The sequence below is a fragment of the Pleurodeles waltl genome, chromosome 4_2, assembly GCF_031143425.1.
Source record: "Pleurodeles waltl isolate 20211129_DDA chromosome 4_2, aPleWal1.hap1.20221129, whole genome shotgun sequence".
In the NCBI taxonomy this organism is placed as follows: Eukaryota; Metazoa; Chordata; class Amphibia; order Caudata; family Salamandridae; genus Pleurodeles; species Pleurodeles waltl.
The window spans coordinates 209359320-209386735 of NC_090443.1; the positions used below are offsets into that span (position 1 = coordinate 209359320).

General features: G+C 47.2%; 1 protein-coding gene across 2 annotated transcripts in view; it reads right to left on the reverse strand.

The window, feature by feature from the left end:
- The window catches only part of FIRRM (FIGNL1 interacting regulator of recombination and mitosis), a 1527986-nt gene that overhangs the window by 403813 nt on the left and 1096757 nt on the right, over window positions 1-27416 (reverse strand). For both annotated transcript variants that reach the window (XM_069231089.1, XM_069231088.1), the window contains 2 exons: window positions 26099-26194; window positions 8911-9024 (listed from right to left, as the gene is read on the reverse strand). In XM_069231089.1, coding sequence (XP_069087190.1) covers window positions 8911-9024; window positions 26099-26194 — 210 coding nt within the window. The remainder of the gene's footprint in view (window positions 1-8910; window positions 9025-26098; window positions 26195-27416) is intronic.

Sequence of the window (27416 nt, forward strand, 5' to 3'; positions counted from 1 at the left end):
CCAACTGCGGCCTGAACTTAATACTCGAGCTGTTAAGGACTGTTTTAGAGCACGATTCTGCCTTTCCACGACCATTCCCTCGGGATGGTATGGTGAGGAGTAATGGAGTTCAACACCCATCGTCCCCATGGTGTCCCTGAATGCCTTAGAGGCAAATGCAGGGCCCTGGTCAGAATGGAATGCTGCAACCGCATATGTATTGATAAAGATCAGCAAGTCTTTTATAACAGTAAGGGCGTCAGCCAACCGCTGTGGCCATACTGACAGGAATCTAGAACAAAAATCTACAGCAACTAGAATGTATTTATATGCACCATCAGGCTGTAAGGGACCACAATGGTCCAGGTACACACACTGTAGTGGCCTGTTGGACACTAAGAGGAATGTCTGCAGTGGGCGTTTGATATTGGAGCCCTTTATCTGCTGGCAAATGTCACAGCAAAGGACATACTGTTTTGTTCGTCTGCATAGACCAGGCCACCAGAAGCGTTTGTTGCCGATATACCAGCACGTGCAGAAGGGACACCCTCATGCGCTGCTTTAATAAGATCTAATCTCTGGTCTTCATTGGGGATCACTCGATGTCCAATCCCAGGAATTGTTGTGTAAGCAACATTCTGCGCACTGATATGGTAAGTATAGTTTGTAGGGTATCCTTTTGGAAGCGGCTTGCCTGCAGCCGAGGTTTTAACGGCAGTCAATATTTAATTATCCAATCTTGTCTGTGAACGAGTCACTGCAGCCACAGAAGCTGTAGCTACTGCTGCTTTGGCCGCTTCATCAGCCAATGTATTACTGGTAATGTGTATTCCTACACATTGGTGTCCCGATGTATGGACTACATGGACACACAGCAGCTTATCCTTAAGATCAGCCACCCTCCCCCACAATATTTTGTGTTTAATGGTGTTCCCTTTAGAATCTCTAAACCCGTTCTGTTTCCAATGACTGAGATAATCATTGTAGGACTGAACGCAGTAATATAAGTCACAGGCTATTAAAGTCCGGCATCCTGGCTCCGTATGTTTGAGCGCTAGAATAAGAGCTTTAAGTTTAGCCAACTGGGCTGTGCAGTCCCCTAATGTCTGCGTGTAGGTATTGTGAGGGTGGAAGACTCCATCTTCCATCACTCCGCTCACAGCTGCGCAAGCTGCTGAGTATTGATGTTTAGTACCTATAGCTGGTTGTGCTGAACCATCAGTATATATGACAGTATGGTATCTGTCTAGTGGCAAGATATTTAGAGGAGTGGGGTACTCTTGTTCATACTGGAGAAACTCTTGTGACTGAAGTTTTGGATCGAATATATAATCGACATCAGTGGCGGTCAAAGACGTTGCCCATTGAATCCAACGTGGATGTAATGCTTTAGCGTTGGGAACGCTTGCTTTGGTGACAGCCTCTAAGGCCGGCACCGGGGAGACAACAATAATACGTTTCCCCTGGGCAAGTGGCCTCTCTTTTATGACGGCCAGCTGACCTGCCGTCAGAATCTTTTCTGTAGGTGCAAAACGCTGTTCTGCATTGGAGTAAAAATGTGATTTATATGCTATGGGTACCGGGTCACCCTCATTGAAGGTGACATATGTAAATCCAATGGCACCAGCAATTAGTCTGATGACCAAATGTGTTTTATTGTCATGTGTGCGCAAGTGTTTAGCTTCCAGCATGTCCTGTTGCATGTCCATAAGGATGCGTGTGTGTTCAAGTGTCCAGTGTCTGCTAGAAAAATTGGACTGAACTGTAGGAGGCAGGCCTGGCTTATAGTGGGTACCTTGTGGCACTTACACCTTGTGCCAGGTCCAGTTATCCCTTATTAGTAGATTAGAGGTGTTCTAGCAGCTTAGGCTGATAGAGGTAGCTATAGCAGAGCAGCTTAGGCTGAACTAGGAGACATGCAAAGCTCCTACTATACCACTTATATCACTTAGCACTATATCATAAGAAAACACAATATTCAGAGTTACTAAAAATAAAGGTACTTTATTTTAGTGACAATATGCCAAAAGTATCTCAGAGGATATACTCCCTTAGGAGGTAAGTAAAATACACAAAATATACACACACAAACCACATCAGGTAAGTAAAACAGTTAGAAAAGTAGTGCAAACACTGTAGAACACAATAGAATGCAACAGGAGACAATAGGCCTGGGGCAACACAAACCATATACTCCAAAAGTGGAATGCGAACCACGAATGGACCCCAGGCCTAGTCTAGTGTGTAGAGGGTCGCTGGGAGTGTGAGAAAACACTAAGGGTGGCCAAGATACCCCACCCCAAGACCCTGAACAGTAGGAGTAAAGTTACCCTACTGCCCCAGAAAGACAGTAAAGTCGAGATAGCGGATTCTGCAAGGACAACAACTGACTGCAAAGCACTAAAGACGGATTCCTGGACCTAAGGGCCTGTAAAGGAAGGGGACCAAGTCCAAGAGTCACGCAAGTGTCGGGGGGGGGGGGGTGTCAGGAGCCCACTAAACCCCGGATGAAGGTGCAAAAGGGATGCCTCCGGGTGGAAGAAGCTGAAGATTCGACTTCTGCCAAGGATCGACCGCTGACTGCTCCAGGACGCTACAAAACCACAACAAAGTAGCAAGACGACTACCAGCAACATTGTAGCGCCTCATCCTGCCGGCTTTCTCGACTGTTTCCTGGTGGTGCATGCTCTGAGGGCTGTCTGCCTTCACCCTCCACTGGAAGCCAAGAAGAAATCTCCCGTGGGTCGACGCAATCTTCCCCCTGCTAACGCAGGCACCAAACTTCTGCATCACCAGTCCTCTGGGTCCCCTCTCATCCTGACGAGCGTGGTCCATGGAACACAGGAGCTGGGTCCAAATGTCTCCCACAGTCCATTGGCCCTTCTGTCCAAAGTTGGTGGAGGTAAGTCCTTGCTTCCCCACGCCAGACAGCAAACCTGTGTACTGCGTGATTTGCAAATGCTCCGGCTTCTGCATACTTTTCCAAGGATTCCTTTGTGCACATCCTAGCCTGGGTCCCCAGCACCTCGTCCTGCAGTGCTCAACCCGCTGAGTTGGACTACGACGTCGTGGGACCCTCCTTTGTGACTCTTAGTCCACCGCTGTCCTCAGATCTTCCAAGTGCCTGCTCCGGTACTTCTGCGGGTGCTGCATGCTTCTGTGGGGGCTCTCTGAGTTGCTGAGCGCCCCCTCTGTCTCCTCCTCCAAGGTGCGACATCCTGGTCCTTCCTGGGCCCCAGCATCACCCAAAAACCTCAACTGCGACTCTTGCAGCTAGCAAGGCTTGTTTGCGGTATTTCTGCCTGGAAACACTTCTGCAACCTCCAGCACACCCTGGGACATATTCCATCCAAAGGAGAAGTTCCTAGCCCTTTTCGTTGTTGCAGAATCTTCGGCTTCTTCCACCCAGAGGCAGCCCCTATGCACCTTCAGCCAGGGTTTTGTGGGCCCCTGCCCCCCCTCCCCGGACACTTTTGTGACTCTTGGACTTGGTCCCCTTCCTTTACAGGTCCTCAGGTACAGGAATCCGTCTTCACTGTTTTGCTGGTGCTTGTGGTTCTTGCAGAATCCCTTATCACGACTATTGTTTCTTTCTGGGGTAGTAGGGTAACTTTACTCCTACTTTTCAGGGTCTTGGGGAGGGGTATTTTGGACACCTTTACTGTTTTCTTACAGTCCCAGCGACCCTCTACAACCTCCCATAGGTCGGGGGTCCATTTGTGATTTGTATTCCACTTTTGGAGTATATGGTTTGTGTTGCCCCTAGACCTATGTCTACCTATTGCATCCTATTGTGATCCTACATTGTTTGCACTACTTTTCTTACTGTTACTTACCTGTTTTTGGTTTGTGTACATATAATTTGTGTATATTACTTACCTCCTAAATGAGGGTATCCTCTGAGATACTTTTGGCATATTGTCACTAAAATAAAGTACCTTTATTTTTAGTAACTCTGAGTATTGTGTTTTCTTATGATATAGTGCTATATGATATAAATGTTATAGTAGGAGCGTTGCATGTCTCCTAGTTCAGCCTAAGCTACTTTGCTATAGCTACCTCTATCAGCCTAAGCTGCTAGAAACACCTCTATTCTACTAATAAGGGATAACTGGACCTGGCACTAGGAGTAAGTACCACAAGGTACCCACTATAAGCCAGGCCAGCCTCCTACACCCCATGTTGCTGGTGGTGGGTGTTTGGGGTTGACTTGAACTCCAAACGGTGGACTACCTGTAACCCGGGGACTGGAACGGTAAGTCGTGTACTTACCTCCAAAACTGTACTTCATTTTCTTCCCACAGGAACTGTTCTGAAAATGCACTGTTTCCACTTTTAAAATAGATAGTCTCTGTTTTCTTAAAAACTGTTTACTTGACTAAAGTGAAACAAATTTATATTGATGTCTATGCTAAGTACTTACCTGCAACAGTATTCACGCCTTAACTGAGTCTTGTGGTTCTAGTAATAAAGTAACAAAAATATATTTTTCTATAAAAAAATCTTACTGGTCTGGAGTTACGTCATTGAGTGTGTGTTTCTTCTATTGATTATGTGTGTACAACAAATACTTTACACTACCCTCTGATAAGCCTAACTGCTCGACCACACTACCACAAATAGAGCATTAGTATTTTAAGAAAATGCCTTCCTTGGCATGGTTACCCCCTTTATTTTTGCCTTTTGTTGATGCCAGTTAATATTGAAAGTGTGCTGGAACCCTGCTAACCAGGCCCTAGCACCAGTGTTGTTTCCCTAAACTGTACTTATGTTCCCACAATTGGCACAGTCCTGGTACCAGGGGCCCTGTGGCCAGGGAAGGTCTCTAGGGGCTGCAGCATGTATTATGCCACCCTGGGGACCCCTCACTCAGCACATGTACACTGCCTCACAGCTTGTGTGTGCAAGAAAATGACCAAGTCAACATGGCACTCCCCTCAGGGTGCCAGCCCACCTCACTGCCTGTGGCATAGTTAAGTCACCCCTCTAGCAGGCCTGACAGCCCTAAGGCAGGGTGCACTATAACACAGATGAGGGCACAGTTGCATGAGCACTATGCCCCTACAGTGTCTAAACAAAACCTTAGACATTGTAAGTGCAGAGTAGCCATACAGAGTATTGGTCTGGGAGTTTGTCAAACACGATCTCCACAGTTCCATAATGGCAACACTGAAATCAGGGAAGTTTGGTATCAAGCTTCTCAGCACAATAAATGCACACTGATGCCAGAGTGGGATTTATTGTAAAATACACCCAGCGGGCTTCTTAGAGATGCCCCCTGAATACCAGTCCGACTCCTAGTGCTAGGCTGACAGTTTCTGTCAGCCTGCCACAACCCGAGGAGTTTCTGGCCACATGGGGTGAGTGCCTTTGTCACTCTGTGGCCAGGAACAAAGCCTGTAATGGGTGGAGGTGCTTCTCACCTCCCCCTGCAGGAACTTACACCTAGCAGTAAGCCTCAAAGGCTCATGCCTTTTGTTGCAGCACCCCAGGGCATCCCAGCTAGTGGAGATGCCCTTCCCTCTGGCCAGTGTCCCCACTTTTGGCGGCAAGGTTGGAGGAGATAATGAAAAAAACAAGGAGGAGTCACCTACCAGTCAGGACAGCCCCTAAGGTGCCCTGAGCTGAGGTGACCCCTGCCTTTAGAAATCCTCCATCTTGAGTTTGGAGGATTCCCCCAATAGGAATAGGGAAGTGCCCCCCTCCCCTCAGGTGTAGCCACCCTCAAGGACTTCCCCCTGACCTAAACACACCCCTAAATTTAGTATTTAGGGGCGACCCTGAACCCAGGAAATGAGACTCCTGCAACCTACAACATGAAGGACTGCTGACCTGAAAGCCCCACAGAGACGACGGAGACAACTGACTTGGCTCCAGCCCTACCGGTCTGTCTCCAGACTCAAAGAACCTGCACAGCGACACATCAGACAGGGACTAGCGACCCCGTAGGACTGCCCTGAACCCGAAGGACCAAGAAACTCCTGAAAACAGCGGCACTGTTCAAAAACTGCAACAACTTTAAAGCAACTTTCAATGAACTCTCTCTTCTCGCCGGAAGCCAGAGACTTCACACTCTGCACCCGACGGCCCCGGCTCGAGTTCAGGAGAACCGACACCACAGAGAGGACTCCCAGGCGACTACGACAACATGGGCACCGTGAGTCGACCCCCCCTGCACCCTTCACAGCGACGCCTGCAGAGGATCCAGAGGCTCCCCCTGACAGCGACTGCCTGGTAACAAGGAACGCGACACCTGGGCGAAGCACTGCACCCGCAGCCCCCAGGACCGAGAGGAACCACCCACCAGTGCAGGAGTGGCCAGCAGGCGACCCTCATCCTAGCCCATTCTGTGGCTGGCCCGAGAAGCCCCCCTGTGCCCTGCCTGCATCGCCTAAGTGATCCTCACTCCATTGCTTTCAATAGCAAACCCGACACCTACTTTGTCCACTGCACCTGACCGCTCCTGTGCCGCTGAGGGTGTGTTTTGTGGGCTTGTGTGTGTCCCCCCACTGCTCTACAAAACTCCCTTGGTCTCCTCCCCGAGGACGAAGGTACTTACCTGTAAGCAGACTAGGACCGGAGCACCCCTGTTCTTCATAGGCTCCTCTGTGTTTTGGGCCCTCCTTTGACCTCTGCACCTGACCGGCCCAGTGTTGCTGGTGCTGTGGCTTTGGGGTTGCCTTGAACCCCCAACGGTGGGCTGCCTATGCCCAGGAGACTGACTGTGTAAGTGCTTTACTTAACTGAGAAACTTAACCAAACACCTCCCCCGGGAACTGCTGATTTTTGCACTGTGTCCACTTTTAAAATAGCTTATTGCCATTTTAACCTAAACTGTGAGTGTACTACTGTTTTAAATCAAAGCGCTATACTTACCTATGTGAAGTACCTTGCATTTTATGTACTTAACTCAAATCTTGAATCTTGTGGTTCTAAAATAAATTAAGGAAAGATATTTTCCTACATAAACATTATTGGCCTGGAGTTAAGTCTTTGAGTGTGTGTTCCTCAAGTATTGCCTGTGTGTGTACAACAAATGCTTAACACTAATAATAATTTGATAAGCCTACTGCTCAACCACACCACCACAAAATAGAGCATTAGTATTATCTATTTTTACCACTATCAACCTCTAAGGGGAACCCTTGGGCTCTGTCCACACTATCTCTCAATTTGAGATAGTACATACACAGCCAACTTACTACAAGTATTATCTATTATTGCCTCGGGCAAGCCTCTTGGGGAACCCCTGGACTTTGTGCACACTATATCTCATTTTGATATACTATATACAGAGCCATCTTCCTACATCCCGGCTGAAGCACGTCGGTTAGGATATTATGCCTAACTTCACACAGAAGGTAGCTCAAGGTCTAAGACCTCAGCCACCCTTCTCATCATCATGGAGTATGTGGCGCCCTGCTCCGTAGCCACGGTAGGGAGAGAGAGCATACCAGTGTCAGGGGAGGTGTCCAGACTGCTGGTTTCACCCAAATCCTCCACCCAGTCCATTTGGGGGTCAAGCTGGTATTCTAAAGGGTCCAGTGGCACCTCTAAACTCGCCCGTATCCATACCCGTAAGTATAATGGTCTGGATCAACCCTGGGCCCAGGAGAGACCATAGAGAACGCCATTGGCATCGAGCAACATCGTTCCGGGTCGTCGGGTATGAGAATAGGATTGACGCTGATTGAGGGACCAGCATCGGGAACGTCTAACCCGACCCCGGGGAAGATCGTTGTGGCACGACCGGCATCAGGGCGGATCCGAGATTGGATCCGGAGGAACCCTCCGGAGCCATGGCCGAAGCAGATGAGGGGGCCCTCACTGACTCACCTGTGCCCGAGGGCACCAAAGGTGGGTCGGTCTGCCCAAAAATGAGGGGCATTGCCTCATAAAACTCTTAGCTGGGCAGGGGTGGCTCCGGCTCCCGGGAAGTCGGGGAAGCGCGGGGCGGACCCAGATGGAGGCTCCAAGGACAGAGGCCTAGGGCATCTACGCTATTCCAGCGCCGCTTCGTCCGAGCAACGTTCTTCTTCAACGACTTCTTCTTATGACCCAAATGTCCCCAATGACTTTGAGGACAAAGAGTGGTGGTGACTCTGCAGACGGTCTTGAGACCTTCCTTTTGAACAAGACTGTGAGTGTTGCAGAGTCGAGTGTCAGGCCACCTTTAGCTTTAGGGAACGCTCCCTCAAAGCTTTCGGGTTCATGGCCCAACACTCCGAGCGCAACTTTCGGTCGTGATCGCACTCCAGGCACCAAAGACACATGAGGTGCAAATCCGTCACCGACATCACTCGGTGACAGGAGTCGAAGGGCTTAAAACCTGTCTTGTGGGACATCCCTAGACGCATCCACGACCGCGTCAAAAATTGCTCCACAAAAATGTCGCCGTAGTCAAAAAGTGACTGAGGTAGCTCTTCTGCGGATCTGCACGTAGGCTTACGCGGAAAGAAAAGAACTAATGTCAGCGTGCCGGTTATATACGACCAAAATGTCATCTCAGTGAGCATGATGCCACCGATGCCCGTGGAGTTGACTGACGCCACCTGATGCCGTGCAGAGTACTGCTCGAAGAAAAACATCTCCGGATCCAGTCTGATGCCTGGGGGAATTCAAAAGGTAAGGAATCTGCAACTAGAAGTCTCTAACAGATTTGCTGCTTTTAAAACATTTCTACATTCAGATGAATTCCTGGAAAACTTCAAAGATGAATATATGCAGGAATAGGTTGTCACTGAAAATGTGACCTTGTACAAAGGCTGTCATGCAAGTTAATTGCTGAAAACACTAGGAAAAGCTGGTGCCAGGTCAGAGGTGAAAGAATACAGAGATAGGGGCAATGGAACACGGGAAGGGAGGTCTTTAACGTTTAAATAATTAGCTGATCAACTCATTGTAGCTTAGAAATAATTCCCAGGTCATTACCTGCATATCTTGTGATATGAAGACTTTTCCTAAACAAACCAAGAAAAATAATACTGCAAAGTGTACATGATCAGGAGGATCCAGCTGAAGAAACGATGCTGCCAATGACACAACCTAAAGGAATAGAAAAGTTAGTTAGTTTTCTGAGAAGCATAATCAGTATATATGGATCGGAACACATGATAAGATCGCCACTGAAGGAACAGCTCGGCCTATGTACTGGATGCAAGAATACTTAACAGGTGTTAACACGACAACATGAAGCATATCTTATTTTTTTTCAATAAGAGACAGCAATTAGACCACTAAAAAAACAATACAGAGGCAGTACCCCTACACTTTTTTACTGTTTTTCTTTTTAAACTGAAATAATCAAAGCAAGTGAGGAAAAGGACGAGGCATTGCTTTAGAGAGAAAAACGTGGATTATCATAATTTATATCCAAACAACTTAATAAGTATATATGGGTCGGAACACATGATAAGATCGCCACTGAAGTAACAGCTCGGCCTATGTACTGGTTGCAAGAATACTTAACAGGTGTTAACACGACAATATGAAGCATATCTTATTTTTTTTCCAATAAGAGACAGCCATTAGACCTCTAAAATAACAATACAGAGGCAGTACCCCTACACTTTTTTACTGTTTTTCTTTTTTTTTTTTAAACTGAAATAATCAAAGCAAGTGAGGAAACGGACGAGGCATTGCTTTAGAGAGAAAAACGTGGATTATTAGTTAAATTACCAGCCTGACCTGGCAATCCCAGAAGACACTGCTTTGACACTTGACTGGCTGTCCATTTTGAAGCTTAAGTAAGGCATTGGGTTTCTTATGAGTGTTGTTCACCTACGTAAGCTGTCCCAGGGAAACAGGAATGTTGTTTCACACACACACACACACATATCTAGTGAATATTCTAATACTGGAGAATTAGGATTACATGGAATCAACCTTTCCTTCTTTATCACAAAACCTTCAAGGATATTCCTAACATTGATAAACACTGACTAGAATAGCAACCTCATCAACAATTATTCCAGTGGGAAATACCAAAACAAGAGAATAATTGAAAGGATACAGCAGTTCCTCTATGAGCATCAGGTTTGATTGAAAGGACTGTCTCTTTTGGTAGCAGAAAAAATAAGGCAAGATATGGATGAGTTAGATGTTGTCATAGCTAAGTGTACGGGCCTATAACTGACACACACTTTCTCCAATTTTCAAATGCCCCATGCCTTGTCTAAGTAGTACTGGACAACACTTTAAACATCAATGATGTGCAGGCACCCTTCTGCTGGAAAGAAAGGACTTGAAACAATAGGGATTGATATACTTTGATTTACACAGCAATCTCACATGAGAATAGAATTATGGCTGGTGGCGGGAAGGAAAAGTTCCTTGCATGGTAACTGAGTGCCCCAGCTGTAGTGATATCTGGATCCTTGACAATGATTTCTGGCCATGAGCAAACAGATCATGTGTGCGCACTATGACCTAGGCCTGTCTCATGGATTCGAGTCTCATTGGACTGGGAGCAGCACCCAAAGCATTACCCTCAGGAGGCTTAAGGCTACTGCCTTCAACTGAAGTTAAGTAGCATGAGCTTGATGGTGACAGCATACTGTACTTTTTTAAATCAGTAGAGAGAACAGGTCTGTGTGCCTGTGTCACTAGAATGGTACTTCCTGGCCCACTTCACTAAAGTTCCAATGCTGTGTATTTAACTCAATCCTTGGCCTCTGTTGGATCATGTGTAGCTTGAGGAAGTACATGTGCCTGAGAGATGGTAGAGTACAGGAGAAAAAGCATGACCAGTTGTGAATGCAATAGGATGTGCATGTGCCTGAGGGAAGGTACATCACATAGGAGATATCGGATGATGTTGCATGAGTGCGCTAGAATGTGTCTGCGTCTAGGAAGAGGTAAACTACACTGGAGACTACAGGCGTCTGAATGCGTGTGTACGCAGCAGTATGTGTGTGCTTGTGAAGGGCACAGTAAACTGCATTGCTGGAGAAATAGGGCGAGACGGAGGTTTCCACTGGACATATTTGTGGACAGCTGCTCTTCTGAAAGCTGGGTGGGACACACATGGGAGGAAGAAAGACAGACTCTTTGGTGCACTTTAACAGGAGTTCTTTGACTGAATGGAAGTCACTGGTCAAAGGGGTCTCGGCACATCTGTGGAAGGAGATGGGGCTGATAAGAAAACAGACCACGGCTGGGGCCCTTTGGTAACCCTCTTGAAGCAAATATCACTGAGGCTCACTGTTAGAACCCCTTTCAGAGGGCCAGTGGGCAAGCAAGAGCTACTGGGCACAACCATGGGGGTTGAGGCATTTTACGCTTGATGCCCAGGGCCCAACCTACTATGGACCCTGAGTAACTTGGCCAAGTACCCCTTCAACACTTGACTCTCAGTGGTAGTGCAGGTTAAGCAGCCCAAGGCTTCTCTTGGGGGAGGTAGACACGGGGTGGGTGAACACACAGCCTCACAACTCAAAATACATTTAGTAGCAGCAATAAATCTGAAAAAAGGAGTATTTTTATACGAACAAAAAGTAAAATACAGCATGCACATATGTAATACACACCTCCCCCTGAGGTCAGCACTCTGGCATTCAATAAGCAGGTCCCCTAGTCCCACTACCCTCTCACTACTAATAGGGGTTATTGCCCATTCACTATAAGAGACATTCATGTTAAGCCCCACTACTAGTCCGAGTCTGGGGAGTTCCACTCAAAATCTTCCATAATTAAAAAGTGTTTGATCGCCTAAAACTCTATATAGCAGAACAAGTTCTCTAATGGGGCCCTCTGGCCCTATGCTCAGATTTACCCACAACTGCAGGGGTTAAGCTACCAGAGTCTCCGGAAGCATTTCACTCTTGGACATCGTACAGGACTGCTGCAACTGCTGATGATGAGTAGCAGGGGCAGCTGCTGGGCATTCACAGAGCTTCCTCCTGTGATATGCTGAATTCCTCTGATCCTTTGAGTGGCCAGTGCCAACAGGTGACGTCAGAGCACCCTCCTGATAGGTGGTCAGCCAGCTAGGTGACCAATACCCCTTTCAGGGCTATTTAGCGTCTCTCTCTTGGGTGGTTCCTCAGATTGGGATTGCACGACTCCAGCAGGAATCCTCTGCATCCTCCACTTTGACTTCTGATGGAAGAAACTGCATCTGGACGCCCCAGGACCCGACAAGCTGCAACTAAGAAAAAAGCCTTATGCAAAATTGTATCTCCAGCTCCTTCCAGTAACTAACATTTTCCCGGTTGTGTATCCTCTAAGGACAGCCTGTCTTCAGCCTGCATCAGAAGAAAGAAGGAACATCCCTTGGGGTAAAGGAGTCTCTCCCCTCCTTCTGCAGGCACCAACTACGACAACGACCGGCTGCGTGGATCCCCTCTCCTGCTGAGCTGCGTTGACCCTGCATCATGGGTAGTGGACAGAAGTGGTACAGATGGTTCTACCTTCCAACTGTCTAACTTGGGTGGAGGTAAGCCCTTGCCTGCCCACACAGACCAATACCCCCGTGCACTGCGTCTTTTGCAGCTGCTAAGGCTTGTTGATATCCTTCCTCCAAGATGTTCAAGCATCCTGAAGCTCCAGCCCCCAGCACTCCTTCCTGTGACGCATAGCTGCCTGAGAGATTCTCCGGTGGCATGGGAGTCTTTTTCATAGTGCTACAAGGCCTCTTCTGTGACTCTTCTGTCCCCTGTCCTGTGGGACTCCTATAGGTGTTGCCTGGGCTTCTGTGGGCTCTCTGCGTTGCTGAGGGCCTCCTCTGACTAACTCGCCTGGGTAGAGTATACCTGGTCTTTCCTGGACCCTGGAAGCTCCACTGTCCGCTAACTGAGAGTTTTGTGTGTGGCCAAGGCTTGTTGAGGAACCCGAAGACGCAACACAACACAAACCATATACTAAAATAGCGGAATGCAAATGTCGAATTCCCCCATAGGCAACTGACATGTGTAGAGGGGCGTTGGATGTGTAAGACAACACCAAAGGTAAGTAAAGTACCTGTAGGAAGTTGGCTCTGTATATACTATTTCAAAGTAAGAAATAGTGTGCACAGAGTCCAAGGGGTACCCTTACAGGTAAGATAGTGGCAAAAATAGATAATTCTAATGCTCTATTTTGTGGTAGTGTGGTCGAGCAGTAGGCTTATCAGAGGGTAGTGTTAAACATTTGTTGTACACACACAGGCAATAAATGAGGAACACACACTCAAAGTCTTACTCCAGGCCAATAGGTTTTTATATAGAAAAATATATTTTCTTAGTTTATTTTAGGAACCACAGGTTCAAGATTTACAGTTAATACTTTAAATGTAAGGTACTTCACTTAGATACTTTAGGAACTTTGAATGAAAACAATATCATGTACAGTCTTTGTAAAAATGGCAATAAGCTATTTTCAAAGTGGACAGTGCAAAAATCAACAGTTCCTTGGGGAGGTAAGTAAAGGTTAGTTTTGGAGGTAAGCAAAAACACTTACAAGTCTCAGGTTTGGGGCATAGGCAGCCCACCGTTGCGAGTTCAAGGCAACCCCAAAGTTACCACACCAGCAGCTCAGGGCCGGTCAGGTGCAGAGGTCAAAGAGGTGCCCAAAACACATAGGCGCCTATGGAGAACAGGGGTGCTCTGGTTCCAGTCTGCCAGCAGGTAAGTACCTGTGTCCTCGGGTGGGCAGACCAGGGAGGTTTTGAAGAGCACTGGGGGGGACACAAGTAGGCACACAAAACACACCCACAGTGGCACAGGGGCGGCCGGGTGCAGTGTGCCAAGCAGGCGTCAGGTTTTCTATAGGTTTTTAATGGAGGGAACCAGGGGGTCGCTCTAGCGGTGCAGGCAGGCACAGGGTGGGCTTCTCGGGACAGCCACCACCTGGGCAGGGCAGAGGGTCGCCTGGGGGTCACTCCTGCTTCGAAGTTTGGTTCCTTCAGGACCTGGGGGCTGCGGATGCAGTGTTGGTTCCAGGTGTCAGGTCCCTTGTTACAGGCAGTCGCGGTCAAGGGGAGCCTCTGGATTCTCTCTGCAGGCGTCACTGTGAGGGCTCAGGGGGGTCATCTCTGGTTACTCACAGGCTATCAGTCGCCGGGGAGTCCTCCCTGAGGTCTTGGTTTTCTGCAGGTCGAGCTGGGGGCGTCGGGTGCAGAGTGTAGAGTCTCACGCTTCTGGCGGGAAACGTGAAGTCTTTGGAAATTGCTTCTTTGTTGCAAAGAAGTAGCTGGTTTTGAACAGGGCCACTGTTCACGGGAGTTTCATGGTCCTGTAGTCCAGGGCAGTCCTCTGAGGCTTCAGAGGTCGCTGGTCCCTGTCGGATGTGTCGCTGGAGCAGGTTTTCGAAGTTGGAGACAGGCCAGTAGGGCTGGGGCCAAAGCAGTTGTCTTCCTCCTTCTCTGCAGGCCTGTAGGTCAGCAGTCCTTCGTCTTTCTTCAGGTTGCAGGAATCTGATTTCCTGGGACCTGGGGAGCCCCTAAATACTGAATTTAGGGGTGTGTTTAGGTCTGGGAGGGCAGTAGCCAATGGCTACTATCCTTGAGGGTGGCTACACCCTCTTTGTGCCTCCTCCCTGTGGGGAGGGGGGTACATCCCTAATCCTATTGGGGGGGATCCTCCAAACTTAAGATGGAGGATTTCTCAAGGCAGGGGTCACCTCAGCTCAGGACACCTTAGAGGGTGTCCTGACTGGTGAGTGACTCCTTGTTTTTCTCATTATCTCCTCCAGCCTTGCTGCCAAAAGTGGGGGCAGTGGCCGGAGGGGCGCGCATCTCCACTAGCTGGGATGCCCTGGGGCGCTGTAACAAAAGGGGTGAGCCTTTGAGGCTCACCGCCAGGTGTTACAGTTCCTGCAGGGGGAGGTGAGAAGCACATCCACCCAGTACAGGCTTTGTTCCTGGCCACAGAGTGACAAAGCACTCTCCCCATGTGGCCAGCAACATGTCTGGTGTGTGGCAGGCTGGCAGGAACTGGTCAGCCTACACTGGAAGTCGGGTATGTTTTCAGGGGGCATCTCTAAGATGCCCTCTGGGTGTATTTTACAATAAATTGCACACTGGCATCAGTGTGCATTTATTGTGCTGAGAGGTTTGATACCAAACTTCCCAGTTTTCAGTGTAGCAATTATGGAACTGTGGAGTTTGTGTTTGACAAACTCCCAGACCATATACTCTTATGGCTGCCATGCACTTACAATGTCTAAGGTTTTGCTTAGACACTGTAGGGGCATAGTGCTCATGCACATATGCCCTCACCTGTGGTATAGTGCACCCTGCCTTAGGGCTGTAAGGCCTGCTAGAGGGCTGACTTACCTATGCCAGAGGCAGCGTGAGGTTGGCATAGCACTCTGAGGGGAGCACCATGTCGACTTAGTCATTTTCTCCCCACCAGCATACACAAGCTGTGAGACAGTGTGTATGTGCTGAGTGAGAGGTCCCTAGGGTGGCATAAGACATGCTGTAGCCCTTAAAGACCTTCCCTGGCATCAGGGCCCTTGATATCAGGGGTACCATTTACAAGGGACATATCTGAGTGCCAGGGCTGTGCCAATTGTGGAAGCAAAGGTACAGTTTAGGGAAAGAACACTGGTGCTGGGGCCTAGTTAGCAGGGCCCCAGCACACTTTCAATCATAACTGGCATCAGCAAAAGGCAAAAAGTCAGGGGGTAACCATGCCAAGGAGGCATTTCCTTACAGTGGATTCCTGGACCTGAAGACCTGTAAAGAGAGGAGACCAGGTCCAGAAGTTGCAGAACATTCCAGGAAGGACAGGAGCCCCTGTTAATCTAGAAGATGGTGCAAAAGAGGATTCTCCGGTTCGGAGAAGTCTGCAGAAGAGCACCAACGAAGATGGCTGCGGGTTCCTGTGGGATGCAAAGGATGTCCCACGTGAAGTTGTTGGATGCAGGCAAGTTGCAGCGCTGGATTCGTCCAACAAGCCTTGGTTCAAGTAATGTCCCCTTATTGAAAAGCACAGGGAGCCTGACACTGTGTTTGCACCCTGCACCCGGTCGCCCCTGTGCCGCTGAGTGTGTGTGTTTGGTGCTAACCTGTGGCCCCCCAGTACTCACCTAAACTCCCCAGGTCTGCCCTTTGAAGTAGCGGGTACTTACCTTCCAGCAAATCTGTTTCCGAGTGACCCCTGTTTTTACAGGATCCCATTCTAAATCCAGCACTAACTTTAACCTCTGCACCCTACCGGGCCCGTGTTGCTGGCAGTATATGTTTGGGGTCATCTTGAACCTTGACCAGTGAACATCCTAACCCCCGGAGACTGGAACTGTAAGTCGAGACCTTACCTCAAAACTGCACTAACACTTCCCCCCCAGGGCTCGTCTGAAAATTGCAGTGTCAACTTTTGAAAGTGAAAGTGTTACTTGCCTGTAAGCTGTTTTATATGCCAAACCTAAACAAAGTACATTTGATATATATGCTTGACACATACTTACAAATGGCATTACCCGCAACAAGAATCTTTTGGTTCTAGAAATAAAGTAACAAATCTATTTTTCTAATGCAAAAACATTGGTCTGGAGTTAGTCATCGAGTGTGGGCCTCATTTCTTGACTGTGTGTGTACAGTAAATGCTTTTCACTACCCTCTGATAAGCCTAACTGCAGGACCACACTAGCACAAAAGAGAGCATTAGTATTATCTCCTTTAGCCTCTGTTAAGCCTCAGGGGAACCCCTGAACTCTGTGCAACACTATATCTCATAGTGATATAGTATATACAGAGACAGCTTCCTACACATCCTACACACCACAAAGGCCTAAAGACATCTGAACACATCACTCCAACCCTGATGGAACCCCACTGGCTCCCCTGAGCCTGAACCATCTTGAAAACTACCTGTTTCATCTACAAAGTCATTACAACCAGCAGACTGGCATATCTGGCTGCCAAGCTCACTACCTCTGGAGTGTGTCAGTACTGCTGTAGCCAGAATACCATCAAACTGGAGGTCAGGGAAGCAAAAAAGAGTAAAAAGGCCTTCTCTATTAATGCATCCAGGAACTGGAACAGCATTCCTTTATCCATCAGTACTGCCCGAATATTGCTCCAATTTATGAAAGAACTGAAGACACACCTCATTCAACAAAACTACATCATGACAAAATAACAGCCCCTCTCCACTTTCAGAACCCTGCTTGTGCTTCAATCATTGATTGACTGAATCTTTGCTTTTGACCTTGTACATAACTCCAATACCTTTTGGTTAGGTTTCTGCAATACACTTATCACATGCACACAAGCAAAAACCCCAACAAACGTACTATCTTCCACCAACCCCTACTCTAACCAGGGAACAGACATAAATAAAGATAATACCTTTAGAACCAGAGGCACAGGGACTGCCAATCCTTCACCCTAGCACACATTGTAACTATATTATGCAAGCATTTAGTTGAGCTTTAGGATCCAAGGTCCAGGGAATGATGAAGCCTGCAATGTCAACATATATAATTCCTCCTTCACCGGTAACACCTGCATCAAGTCACTGCAGCCCCAGTCGCCCACATAAGTTTAAACAGCGGAATACATTTGAAATGGAGTATTGACACCCCAGGAGGCCCCAGTACCACTTCCTCGGCAGAGACAAGAGACAACAGCAGCCCAACAAGACAACCACTCTCTGCTATAGATGAGAGGGTGAAAAGTGAGTAACGGGCGCTTCCTACTCTACTTCTATGCTGATATAATCAACTATACCACACAGTGCAATTGACTGGGGTCAAACCCTCCAAAAACCCCAAAAAAGACAACTAAATGTTGTCCAAATACAGAACAAATTAAATCGCACACGTGACAATAATTAAAAGACAGTCTTAATTTCATTAAAGTATACAAATTCTGTTATGTGTACAGTATATACAAAAACAAACCCAAATAATACAACATCATACAATTCAATCATCAATCAAATTTCTGTCCTTAATGTCTAGGTTTAGCATAAATCCAACCCGAATTGTATTTTCATCCCGTTCTTAGTCCAAAAATTTAGTGTCCATCAGTCCAAATCATATATCCTCATATAGTTATTTCCAGAGTTACCAATTTGCATCCTTATGTGGTTTTAGTTCCAGAATTATCATTTCAGTCCAGCAAACTCCTCTTATATCCCTTTGTCCTCTTTTGTCCCTTTGTCAACACGTGTTTCATCCGGGGAGTACCCCCTGGATTTCCTCAGGACTTCCTATAATGATATTATGTATATAGTGTCAAGTAATAGAATATCATACATTCTAAGTACTTCTCAATTTGTGATGTTATGACAGTATAACATGCTTGGCAGTAGGAATCTATTTTATATATCTTATTTCTAATTGTAGCACGTATAACATCAATGACTCACATACATGTTCTTAAATCCAATGTGTAGGAACAGTAATTACTTTCTCATAGTGTGTATACACAGCCCACTCTCTGCTATAGGCCCTTTCCATCAGACTTCACATGTCACAATCCACATGGAGCCCATGTGACAGTACAGAGCAGGTCCTCCGTGCAGTTACAGCCGGTCTTGCAATTGATGGGAAAATAAAGGTAGAAACCCTAGAAAACAGATCCAACATAGAACCAATGCCTTATGACCCACACCCAGGGCAGAGATGGGCTATGATGTGAAAAAAGCACAGATAAGCTCACTGCTTCAGAGATTGGGAAAGGCTAGTAAATGAAGATACATGAATAGGGAAAGCCACACACAGTACAACATAATAGCAAACACCCTTTACGCAACTGAGGCAAGCATGCCAATCAGACCCTCACCTTTTTTTTTTTAAACACATTTTTATTTATATTTTCAACAGGTAAATTACATACATCTACTCCCAGCATAAAGACTCTGTCTGTTCAGATCTTCTCAACTGTTCCACTGCACTGAGTCTTTAAGGAAGCGCTGTTGTCCCCCCACCCTCTCCCACCCCAAACTTCCCTCCTCAGTGACTCTAATTTTGTGTCGTGTGATACACATGGTATTGTGAAGTCAGTTGTGTCCTGTTGTCCTGTGTGTAAGATAACATCAGGCTCTTGCTCAGGAGGATATCTGTTGTCAGGTGTGGGGTGGTTGGGTCTTATCAGTTTCTTTTTCACTCAGGGTCCAGGCCGTTCTGGGTCGCTTCTCTCATGGCTTCCGCTACAGTGTCCCATGCTCTTGCTACATCTAGGGATCTCATCCCTCTTTTGGCATCCCTGAGAAGGGCATCTCCCTCACATCTAGCCCATTTTTCTAGTTCCCTATGCCACTAGTTATTCTCGGGCCTGTAGGGCTCTTCCAATTCATTGCAACCTCCCTCTTGGCCAAAATATAAGCTAGGTCCTGGAACATGCTAGTAACATTAGTGTTATACGTATGTGGGAACCATCAAAGTAGACAATGACCAACTGTGCAGGGAACCACCTTGTCTATCACAACTGTTACCGTTGGGTCCTGAGGTCCTGCTGGCGCAATTTGGATGAGGTACGACCTTGCCTTCCCTGAGAGTGACAGTACCCCTGTGTGCTGCGTCTTCTTCACCTCCTGAGGCCTCTATGCACTATTTGCAAAATTCCTTTGTGCACAGCCTGGCCCAGATCCCCAGCACTCCATCCTGCGACGCTCAACTCGCTGAGTTATTCTCCGGCGGCATTGGACCTTCCTTTGTTGTGCTGCACCAACCGCGTTTTGCACCTCCTTTGTCCCCATGTCCTGGGACTCCCGTGGGAGCTGCCTGGCATCCTGAGTGCTCTCTGAAGTGTTGAGAGCCCCCTCTTCCTCCTCACAGAGTTGAGGCCCCCAGGTCCCTCCTGGGTTCAGCCAGCGCCATTTTGATGCAAAACGCACTTTTGTCGTAACCAAGGCTTGTCGGCGACTTCCAACACGACATCACGTCTGCATCCATCTTCACGTCGTGGGACATCCTTTGCATCACGCAGGAACCCCCTGGCATCTTCCTAGGGTGCATTCCTGCAGTCTTCGACTAACCAGGGACTCTTGTTGGGAACCCTCTTCTGGGTTGTCAGGGACTCCTGTCCTTCCTGGAACTTCTTTGAACTTCTGGACTTGGTCCCCTACTTTTGCAGGTCTTCAGGTCCAGGAATCCAGCGGTTGTTGTTCACAGACTTGGTTGGTTACTGCAATAATCCATTTCACAAAGTGTAGTGTGCCCTAGAGAAATTTGCAGTACTTTACTCCTGCTTTACTGGGTTCTGAGGTGGGGTAATTTACTTACCTTTACTGTATTCTTACTCTCACAGTGATTCTGCACACAATACACTTGTCTAGGGGGGAATTTGCTATTCGCATTCCACTTTCTTAGTATATGGTTGGTGTTGCCCAGACCTATTTTCTCCCATTGCATTGTATAGCATTTCCTATTGTTTGCACTGTTCTATGACTATTTACTTGTCTAATTTTGGTGTCCAGTGTATATATTGTGTATAATGCTTACCTCCAGAAGGAGTATTGTCTCTGAGATATTTGTGGTACTGTGTCACCCAAATAAATACCTTTATTTTTGGTAACACTGAGTATTGTCTTTACTTGTGTATAAGTATTGAGTAACTACTCTGCTTTAGCCATCTCTATCAGCCGAAGCTGCTAGAACACTACTACATTTCACTAATAAGGGATAACTGGACCTGGTATAAGGTGTAAGTACCCAAGGTACCCACTACAAACCAGGCCAGCCTCCTACAGACAGTACCCCTGTGCACCAAGCCTTCTGCAGCTCCTTGGGCTTCTGTGCACTTTTTCCAAGAATCCTTTGTGCAAAGCGTAGCCCAGGTCCCCAGCACTCCATCCTGTGACGCACAGCTCCCTGAGTTGTTCTCCGGCGGCATGGGGCCTTCCTGTGTAGTGCTGCGACGACCACACTTTGCATCTTCTTTGACCCCGTGTTCTGGGACTCCCATGGGTGCTGCCTGGTCTTCTGAATGCTCTCTGAAGTGCTGAGAGCCCCGTCTGTCTCCTCAGTCCGAGTTGAGACCCCCAGGTGCCTCCTGGGTCCAGGCAGCTCCTTTTTGACACAAACCACGTACTTGCTTGAACCAAGACTTGTTGGTGAAATCCAGCAAAGCAAACGGCCTGCATCCAACAACTCGACACAGGACATCTCCTGCACTAAGCAGGAACACGCAGCCATCTTCTTTGGTCCTCTTCTGTACTTTTCTTTTGACTGGAGAGTCCACTTTTTAACCATCTTCTAGGTTGGCCGGTTCTCCTGTCCTTCCTGAACTCTTCTTCGACTTCTGGACTTGGTCTCCTCTCTCCACAGGTCTGCAGGTCCAGGAATCCATTGTTTGTTGCTTGTAGTCTTGCTTGGTTCTTGCAAAATCCTTTATCACGACTTGTAGTGTGTCCTGAGGAAACTTGCTGTACTTTACTCCTGCTTTCATGGGCTCTGGGGAGGGGTACTTTACTTTCCTTTGGTGTTTTCCTACACTCTCAGCGCCCCTCTACCCACTACACTTGCCTAGGGGAGAATTTGACATTCGCATTCCACTATTTTAGCATACGGTTTGTGTTGTCCCTAGGCCCATTTCAATCTACTGTATTTTCTACTGTTTGCGCTATTCTATGACTATTTACTTACCTGATTTTGGTTATTAGTGTATACATTGTGTATAATACTTACCTCCAGAAGGAGTATTGCCTCTGAGATATTTTTGGCCTTGTGTCACTAAAATAAAGTACCTTTATTTTTGGTAACACCGAGTATTGTCTTTTATTGTGTATACGTACTGTGTAACTATAGTGGTATTGCAGGAGCTTTGCATGTCTCCCAGTTCAGCCTAAGCTGCTCTGCTACAGCTACCTCTAGACGGCCTAAGCTGCTAGAACACTTCCTACATTTCACTAATAAGGGATAACTGGACCTGTTATAAGGTGTAGGTACCTTAGGTACCCACTACAAACCAGGCCAGCTTCCTACACATGGCATAAAACTCGACTGGGAAGCCATCAGTTCCCTGTGTCTTACCTCTAGCTCATTCTTTAATGGCCTCCTTAAGCTCTTGTTGAGTATTGGCTCCCCCCAGTTGCTCTGCTATTTCAGGTGTAACTGTGGTGAGTGGTATCTGTTCCAAGTTTGCATCTGTGGTTTCCCTATCATACTGAAAGGGGCTTTCATATAGCAGCTCGTAAGAAGGCAGGAAATGTGCATTAATTTCTTCCTGTTTAAAGAGGCTATTCCCCATACCCGTTTTCATTTCCATAATGATCGATCCTCTCTTGGTCGGCGACGTCACCCATGCCAGCATACGGCCTCTTCCCTGTCTACATGAGCTCTTGCTATGTAATTCCTATAGTAAAAGCAGCGCAGGTGCTCAACACATTCCGCTACTGTTTCTTTTAGTTATAAAATTCTATGCTGATGGTCTAGCTGCTCTGGTCTAGACTTTTATGCCTCTCTGTTTGCTCTCTGCCTCTATGGTGTCTCTGAGTAATGTTCTATGCACCCCCACCAAGCTTGCTATGCACCTCCCCCTCAATACTACTTTAAAAGCATCCCATTCTATCAATGGGCTACTGGTTATGGCCTCGTTATCGGCAAAGAATTAAGCAATATGTTGTTTCACCTCCCTCTGATAATGTGTACCCTCCAACGATTCTGTTTTTAATTTCCATGTGGGAATACAGGGGAGAGACGAAATCCACCTCAATGATAGCAAAATTGGATTATGATCTGAGATGGTGTGAGCCAAATATTCAGCATTATGTATATAAGAGAACACATCTGGTGTGCAAAGGAATGTATCCAGCGGTACATGCAATTCATGTAAGTAGGAACAATATGAGTAATCTCTGGTGTCTGAGTACAGCCTTTGCCATGCGTTGACCCGCCCCCAATGTGATTGCCAGGCTGTAAATTGCCGTGCCACTCTAGTGATTGGGGAGTCATGTAATGGGGGTTGGGAGCGGTCTTTAGTGGGATCCGCCACGCAATACAAATCTCCCCCCAGTACTATTGATTGTTGTTGGGATGGGGGCAGGCAGGTAAAAAAATTGTGCAAAAAATGTTTCCTGGCCCGAGTTGTGTGCGTAACCATTAATCAGCACAAGCTCCCTGCCCTCCAATCTCCCTCATACAGCTACGTAACGCCCTTCTGGGTCTATGAGGCTGTCCAGCATTTGGAACAGAACCCTCGCTCCTATCCATATCAGGGTCCCTCTGGCATAAGCGGAGTGGGTAGTGTAGAAGACTTGACCCCTCCACCATTTCTGTATAGCCTTCCCTTCTATTTGTTTTAAGTGTGTTTCCTGTAGCACTGCCACCTGGACTCCCCTCCTCTGTAAGTACGAGAATACCTTTCAGCCATTGTGTGCATGCCCCAGACGTTCCATGAAATAAATGTATATGAGTCTAATGTACCCAGACTACTGTCTAGGTCATGGGTGTCTCTGCTCTCATCTTTTCCACCCTGACACCTGCACTTGTACCCTCCCGCACCACACACTTAGATTTATAGCTAATAAATAGTGAGACTCATATTTCCCTATGTAACTAGCCCAACAATTAACTTCCCAACTACCCCTTCCCCAGGACAAAAGGGTTATTATCTCTCATCCAAACCTAAACAGTTACATCAACAAGTCTACCGAATCTGGGAGCGGTCCTCTAGTTTGTTTAGAGGAGTCTACCGTGTTGCCTGCTTCTCCCCCCCATCTTACTTTCGTGACTGTGCTATTGTGCCCGATCCCCCCTCCATCAGGTTCCGCCATCCCAGTCACTTTGCGGCAAAAGGATAACTTCCAGACATGTCTTGGCAGCTGCATGGCGCCGATATGATCACCAAGAAAGTCAGGGGAGATTGGGTCTGATGATGCAGTCCGATGTCCCAGGCGTCACCTCTGGTCCCGCCTCTTCAGATGTGCGTGTTATATCTGAGTCTCGATCCGACCCTGATTGTTCAATCTCTTTGCTCAACGTGTGGGAAGAGCTGGGGTCCAGTCCGTGTAGGGAAGCCACTGCTTCCATTACCTTTTAGCATTCCTGTTGAGCCTCTTTGTTAGAAGGGGCCGACAGTCTGTGGGTCAATCTGTGCCGGGATCGCCTATGTTTTCATTGCTATAGGTTACTTGGGGGATGGATCTCATTAGATGAAGATTGAGTCTATCCACTGCCATATTTCCTAGAGTGAGGTAAAGAATTGTGTTTCCCCCCCCTGGTCGCCACCTTCAGTCTTGTCGGGAACATCATTACATACTGTATCCCTATCTATACAAGTTTTTGTTTCCCTTCTCTAAAGGTGGCCCTTTGTTTCTGCACTTCCCGCGAAACATCTGGGAAAAAGCGGACCGTGTTATTGTCTACTGTGCAGTCGCCATTTTTCCTCACTTAGTTCAGTAAATAGTCCTTGTCCCTATAATGCAGCATACGTGCTATAACTGGCCTTGGTGGGGCCCCCAGGGGCGGAGGGCGTGCCAGAACCATATGCGCTCTCTTGAGTGAAAAGAAGGGCGAGAGCCCGTCCTCCGCAACTTCCTCTTTAAGCCAGCGCTCCAGAAACTCCACCATGTTATTCTTTTCTATGCGCCCAGGTAATCCGATCACACGGATACTGTTTCTTCTTGAACATTTTCCGCATCCTCTGCCCCTAGTTCCAGGTTGTGAATTTGCCTCTCCAGCTTGCTAATGGTCTTGGTTGCATTGTTAACCGTTGGTAGGATCTCTTTAACTTGCTTCTCTGCCATAGATACGTTTACCTTCAGGAGACGGACTTCATCTCGGTGTATAGTTAAGTCTGTCACCAAGGCATCAATTTTCCCTTCTAAAACTTCATGGGAGGTTGTAATGGCTTGTAAAATGTCTTGGAGGGTGGGGTTCCCAGTTTTCTCCATGAGGTGGGCGCTTTTGGTTCCCTGAGGTCCAGTCGGGGTGCTTACGTTAATTTTGTCTTTCGTATCTAAGTCTTTCTTGTGCCCTGTTTTTCCCATATCTGGCTCTCTGCGGCCTGTGCCGCTCTTTCAAATGACAGCTTCAAGGTCTGTCCCCAATTAGAGATAAAGGATTCCCTTCCTTTTGCCGACTCTCCAGGCCTCCGAAATCCTCGATGTTTCCCGGCTACTGCTGCCCACCTCTCCTCCTGACCTGTAGCGATGTGACATCTTCCTTCACAGGCGAAGCGCGGGGCCCACTTTGCCCCACCGCAGCGGGTGTCTACTGATTCGCACACTACACTCTTCTCCCCGGTGATTATGCAGTGGTGGGTTCAGGGCTCAGCAGCGCTCTGCTCTCCCTTTCTGCTGTGCTGGGGTCTCCGCAGTTATGGGGCACTGAAAGTGAAGACATCCGCCTCCCTTTACCTGCTAGGACGTTGCACTGTACTCTATTCAGGGCGAGGAATGGGGTCTACTGCGTCCCCCGCTCTCTGTGATGTCTCTTTACATTATCTGGTCCCCTCCCTGTGTGGTTGTTCGCATCACCCCTATCTCCCCGTGCATTGCATCATCCGCTGTACACAATGCCAATCAGAGACGCCTTTCACTCTACGGCTTGTGGTCTCGGGTTCCAGTCGGAGACAGGCGCCTCCATTTCAAAGGTCCTGGTCGCCATCTTGGCTCTTCGCGGCCTCCACAGCGCTGATGATTCTAGGAAAAATTCCTAATGCCATGTTTGTCTCTTGCCTCCCAGCTGCCTCAGGGGCCCCTCCCTCATTCTCGGCTGTATTCAGGGGGTTGGGAGGGGGGCGGGGGGGGCCATGGTGGTGGGTGATTGGGGGCTTGCTGGGTAGCATGTTTCTATAGGGTGGGGGATTACCAGTGGGAGCCTCACAGAGAGACTTCTTCCACCATCGGTGTTCAGCTACTCCCCCCTCAATCAGACCCTCACCTTGACCACCCTGTACGACCCCCCCACATCTCCAAGCCACTTACTTGCTAAAGCAGAAGAAAAGAAAGCAGCTCATTCTCTTTTGCTGTATGAAATAATTTGGGAAGCCGTTCAGGAATCGGTGATATTTGTGGCTGTGTTTGCCAAATGTCTGAACCATGTAGTTTTAAAAGCCTTATACTATTTGCTGTTAATCCAGAAGTAAAGGGAGTTTGAGGAATAATCCTCACCTCTGGTAGAAAATTCCAAATGTTTAAATAAGAGCCTAAAAAGAACAGTAACTCTCAGCCGTCACTTTCTACATATGGTAGTAAAAAAAACTCCTTAACATCTTCTGCACAAGAAACATTGCTGCCCTGCTTACCTGAATAGTTATGTGAGTTTCTAAATATTGTGTATAAATTCCCAAAAGAGGAACAAGCAAGGATACCGTTTTCTGGAGGTAGGGTTGAGAAGACACCTGAAAGAAGAAAACATGATATGCTAAGAAATGTAAACAATATTATACTAACAGCCCAAAAGGGCAACCATGTATGGTGCAATGAAATTTAACACAGCAATACCATTTGGTATTGTACATTGTATCTAGGTGAATGATGGGAATGCATGAAACTCAGCAAATGGTGCAAGAATGAACAAAAACCCAAACATGTTTAGCTGTAACCTCTTCAGTGCTACAGTAGCTGCCATAAAATCAGTCATATTTCACGTGCCATGCAGTTGCTATCACAAAAGAAAATGGAATGCGAGAACCCAAAAAATACTTAAACCATGTATTCATTTTGTGTTCTGTTCCACTTCACTCTGTCCTTGAAGCATAAATAAAATCATTGCCAGGGTGGCAACACTAAATTCACATTCAGACAAGGAATCGCTATGCCTCAGAGTGACACTCGACCCTCAAATTTCAAATAGACACAGTACATTCCAAATAATAAGGATCACTTTAAAACTGCAGTGGCTTCACTAAATATCAGCTTCAATACTGAGATCAGGTTTGTTGCACCCTCAGTTATATTTCCCACCCTAAATGTGAAACTGGGTGAGTGGCAGATAGAGTGGGCTCTCTGAGAGGAAACGTCTCATTTAACACCAAAACATTCAACATCAACATCAGAAGGTGAGCATAATAAGGCAAAGATTGTGGCACATGGTGGGAGAAGTCAGAAGGTCTACTACGGGTAAAGAACAGACAAGAACTGTAGGAGGCTGACCTGGTGTGTGGTGGGTACCTATGGCAGTTACACCTTACATCAGGTCCAGTTATGCCTTATTAGTGTGGTGTAGGAAGTGTCTGGAAGCCAGGCTCTCTAGAGGTAGCTGTGGATGAGCAGCCAAGGCTTATCCAGGAGAAATGCAAAGCTCATGTAATGCCACTGAAATCACACAGTACTCACACACATGAAAGAAAATTCTCAGAGCTACAAAAATAGAGGTACTTTATTCGGTGATACAAATACCAAAAATACCATAGAGACTATACTCCCTTAGGAGGTAAGTAATACACAAATTATATACACTAGTAAGCAGAAATAGGCATAAAAATAATTAGAAAAAAAGTGCAATTAGTGAAAATCATAATAGTTAGAAATGGGTCTAGGGGCAGCACAAACCATATACTAAGAAAGTGGAATGCAACAGTTGGTCCTTCACGTAGGCAAGTTTAGTGGGGACCTGTGAGT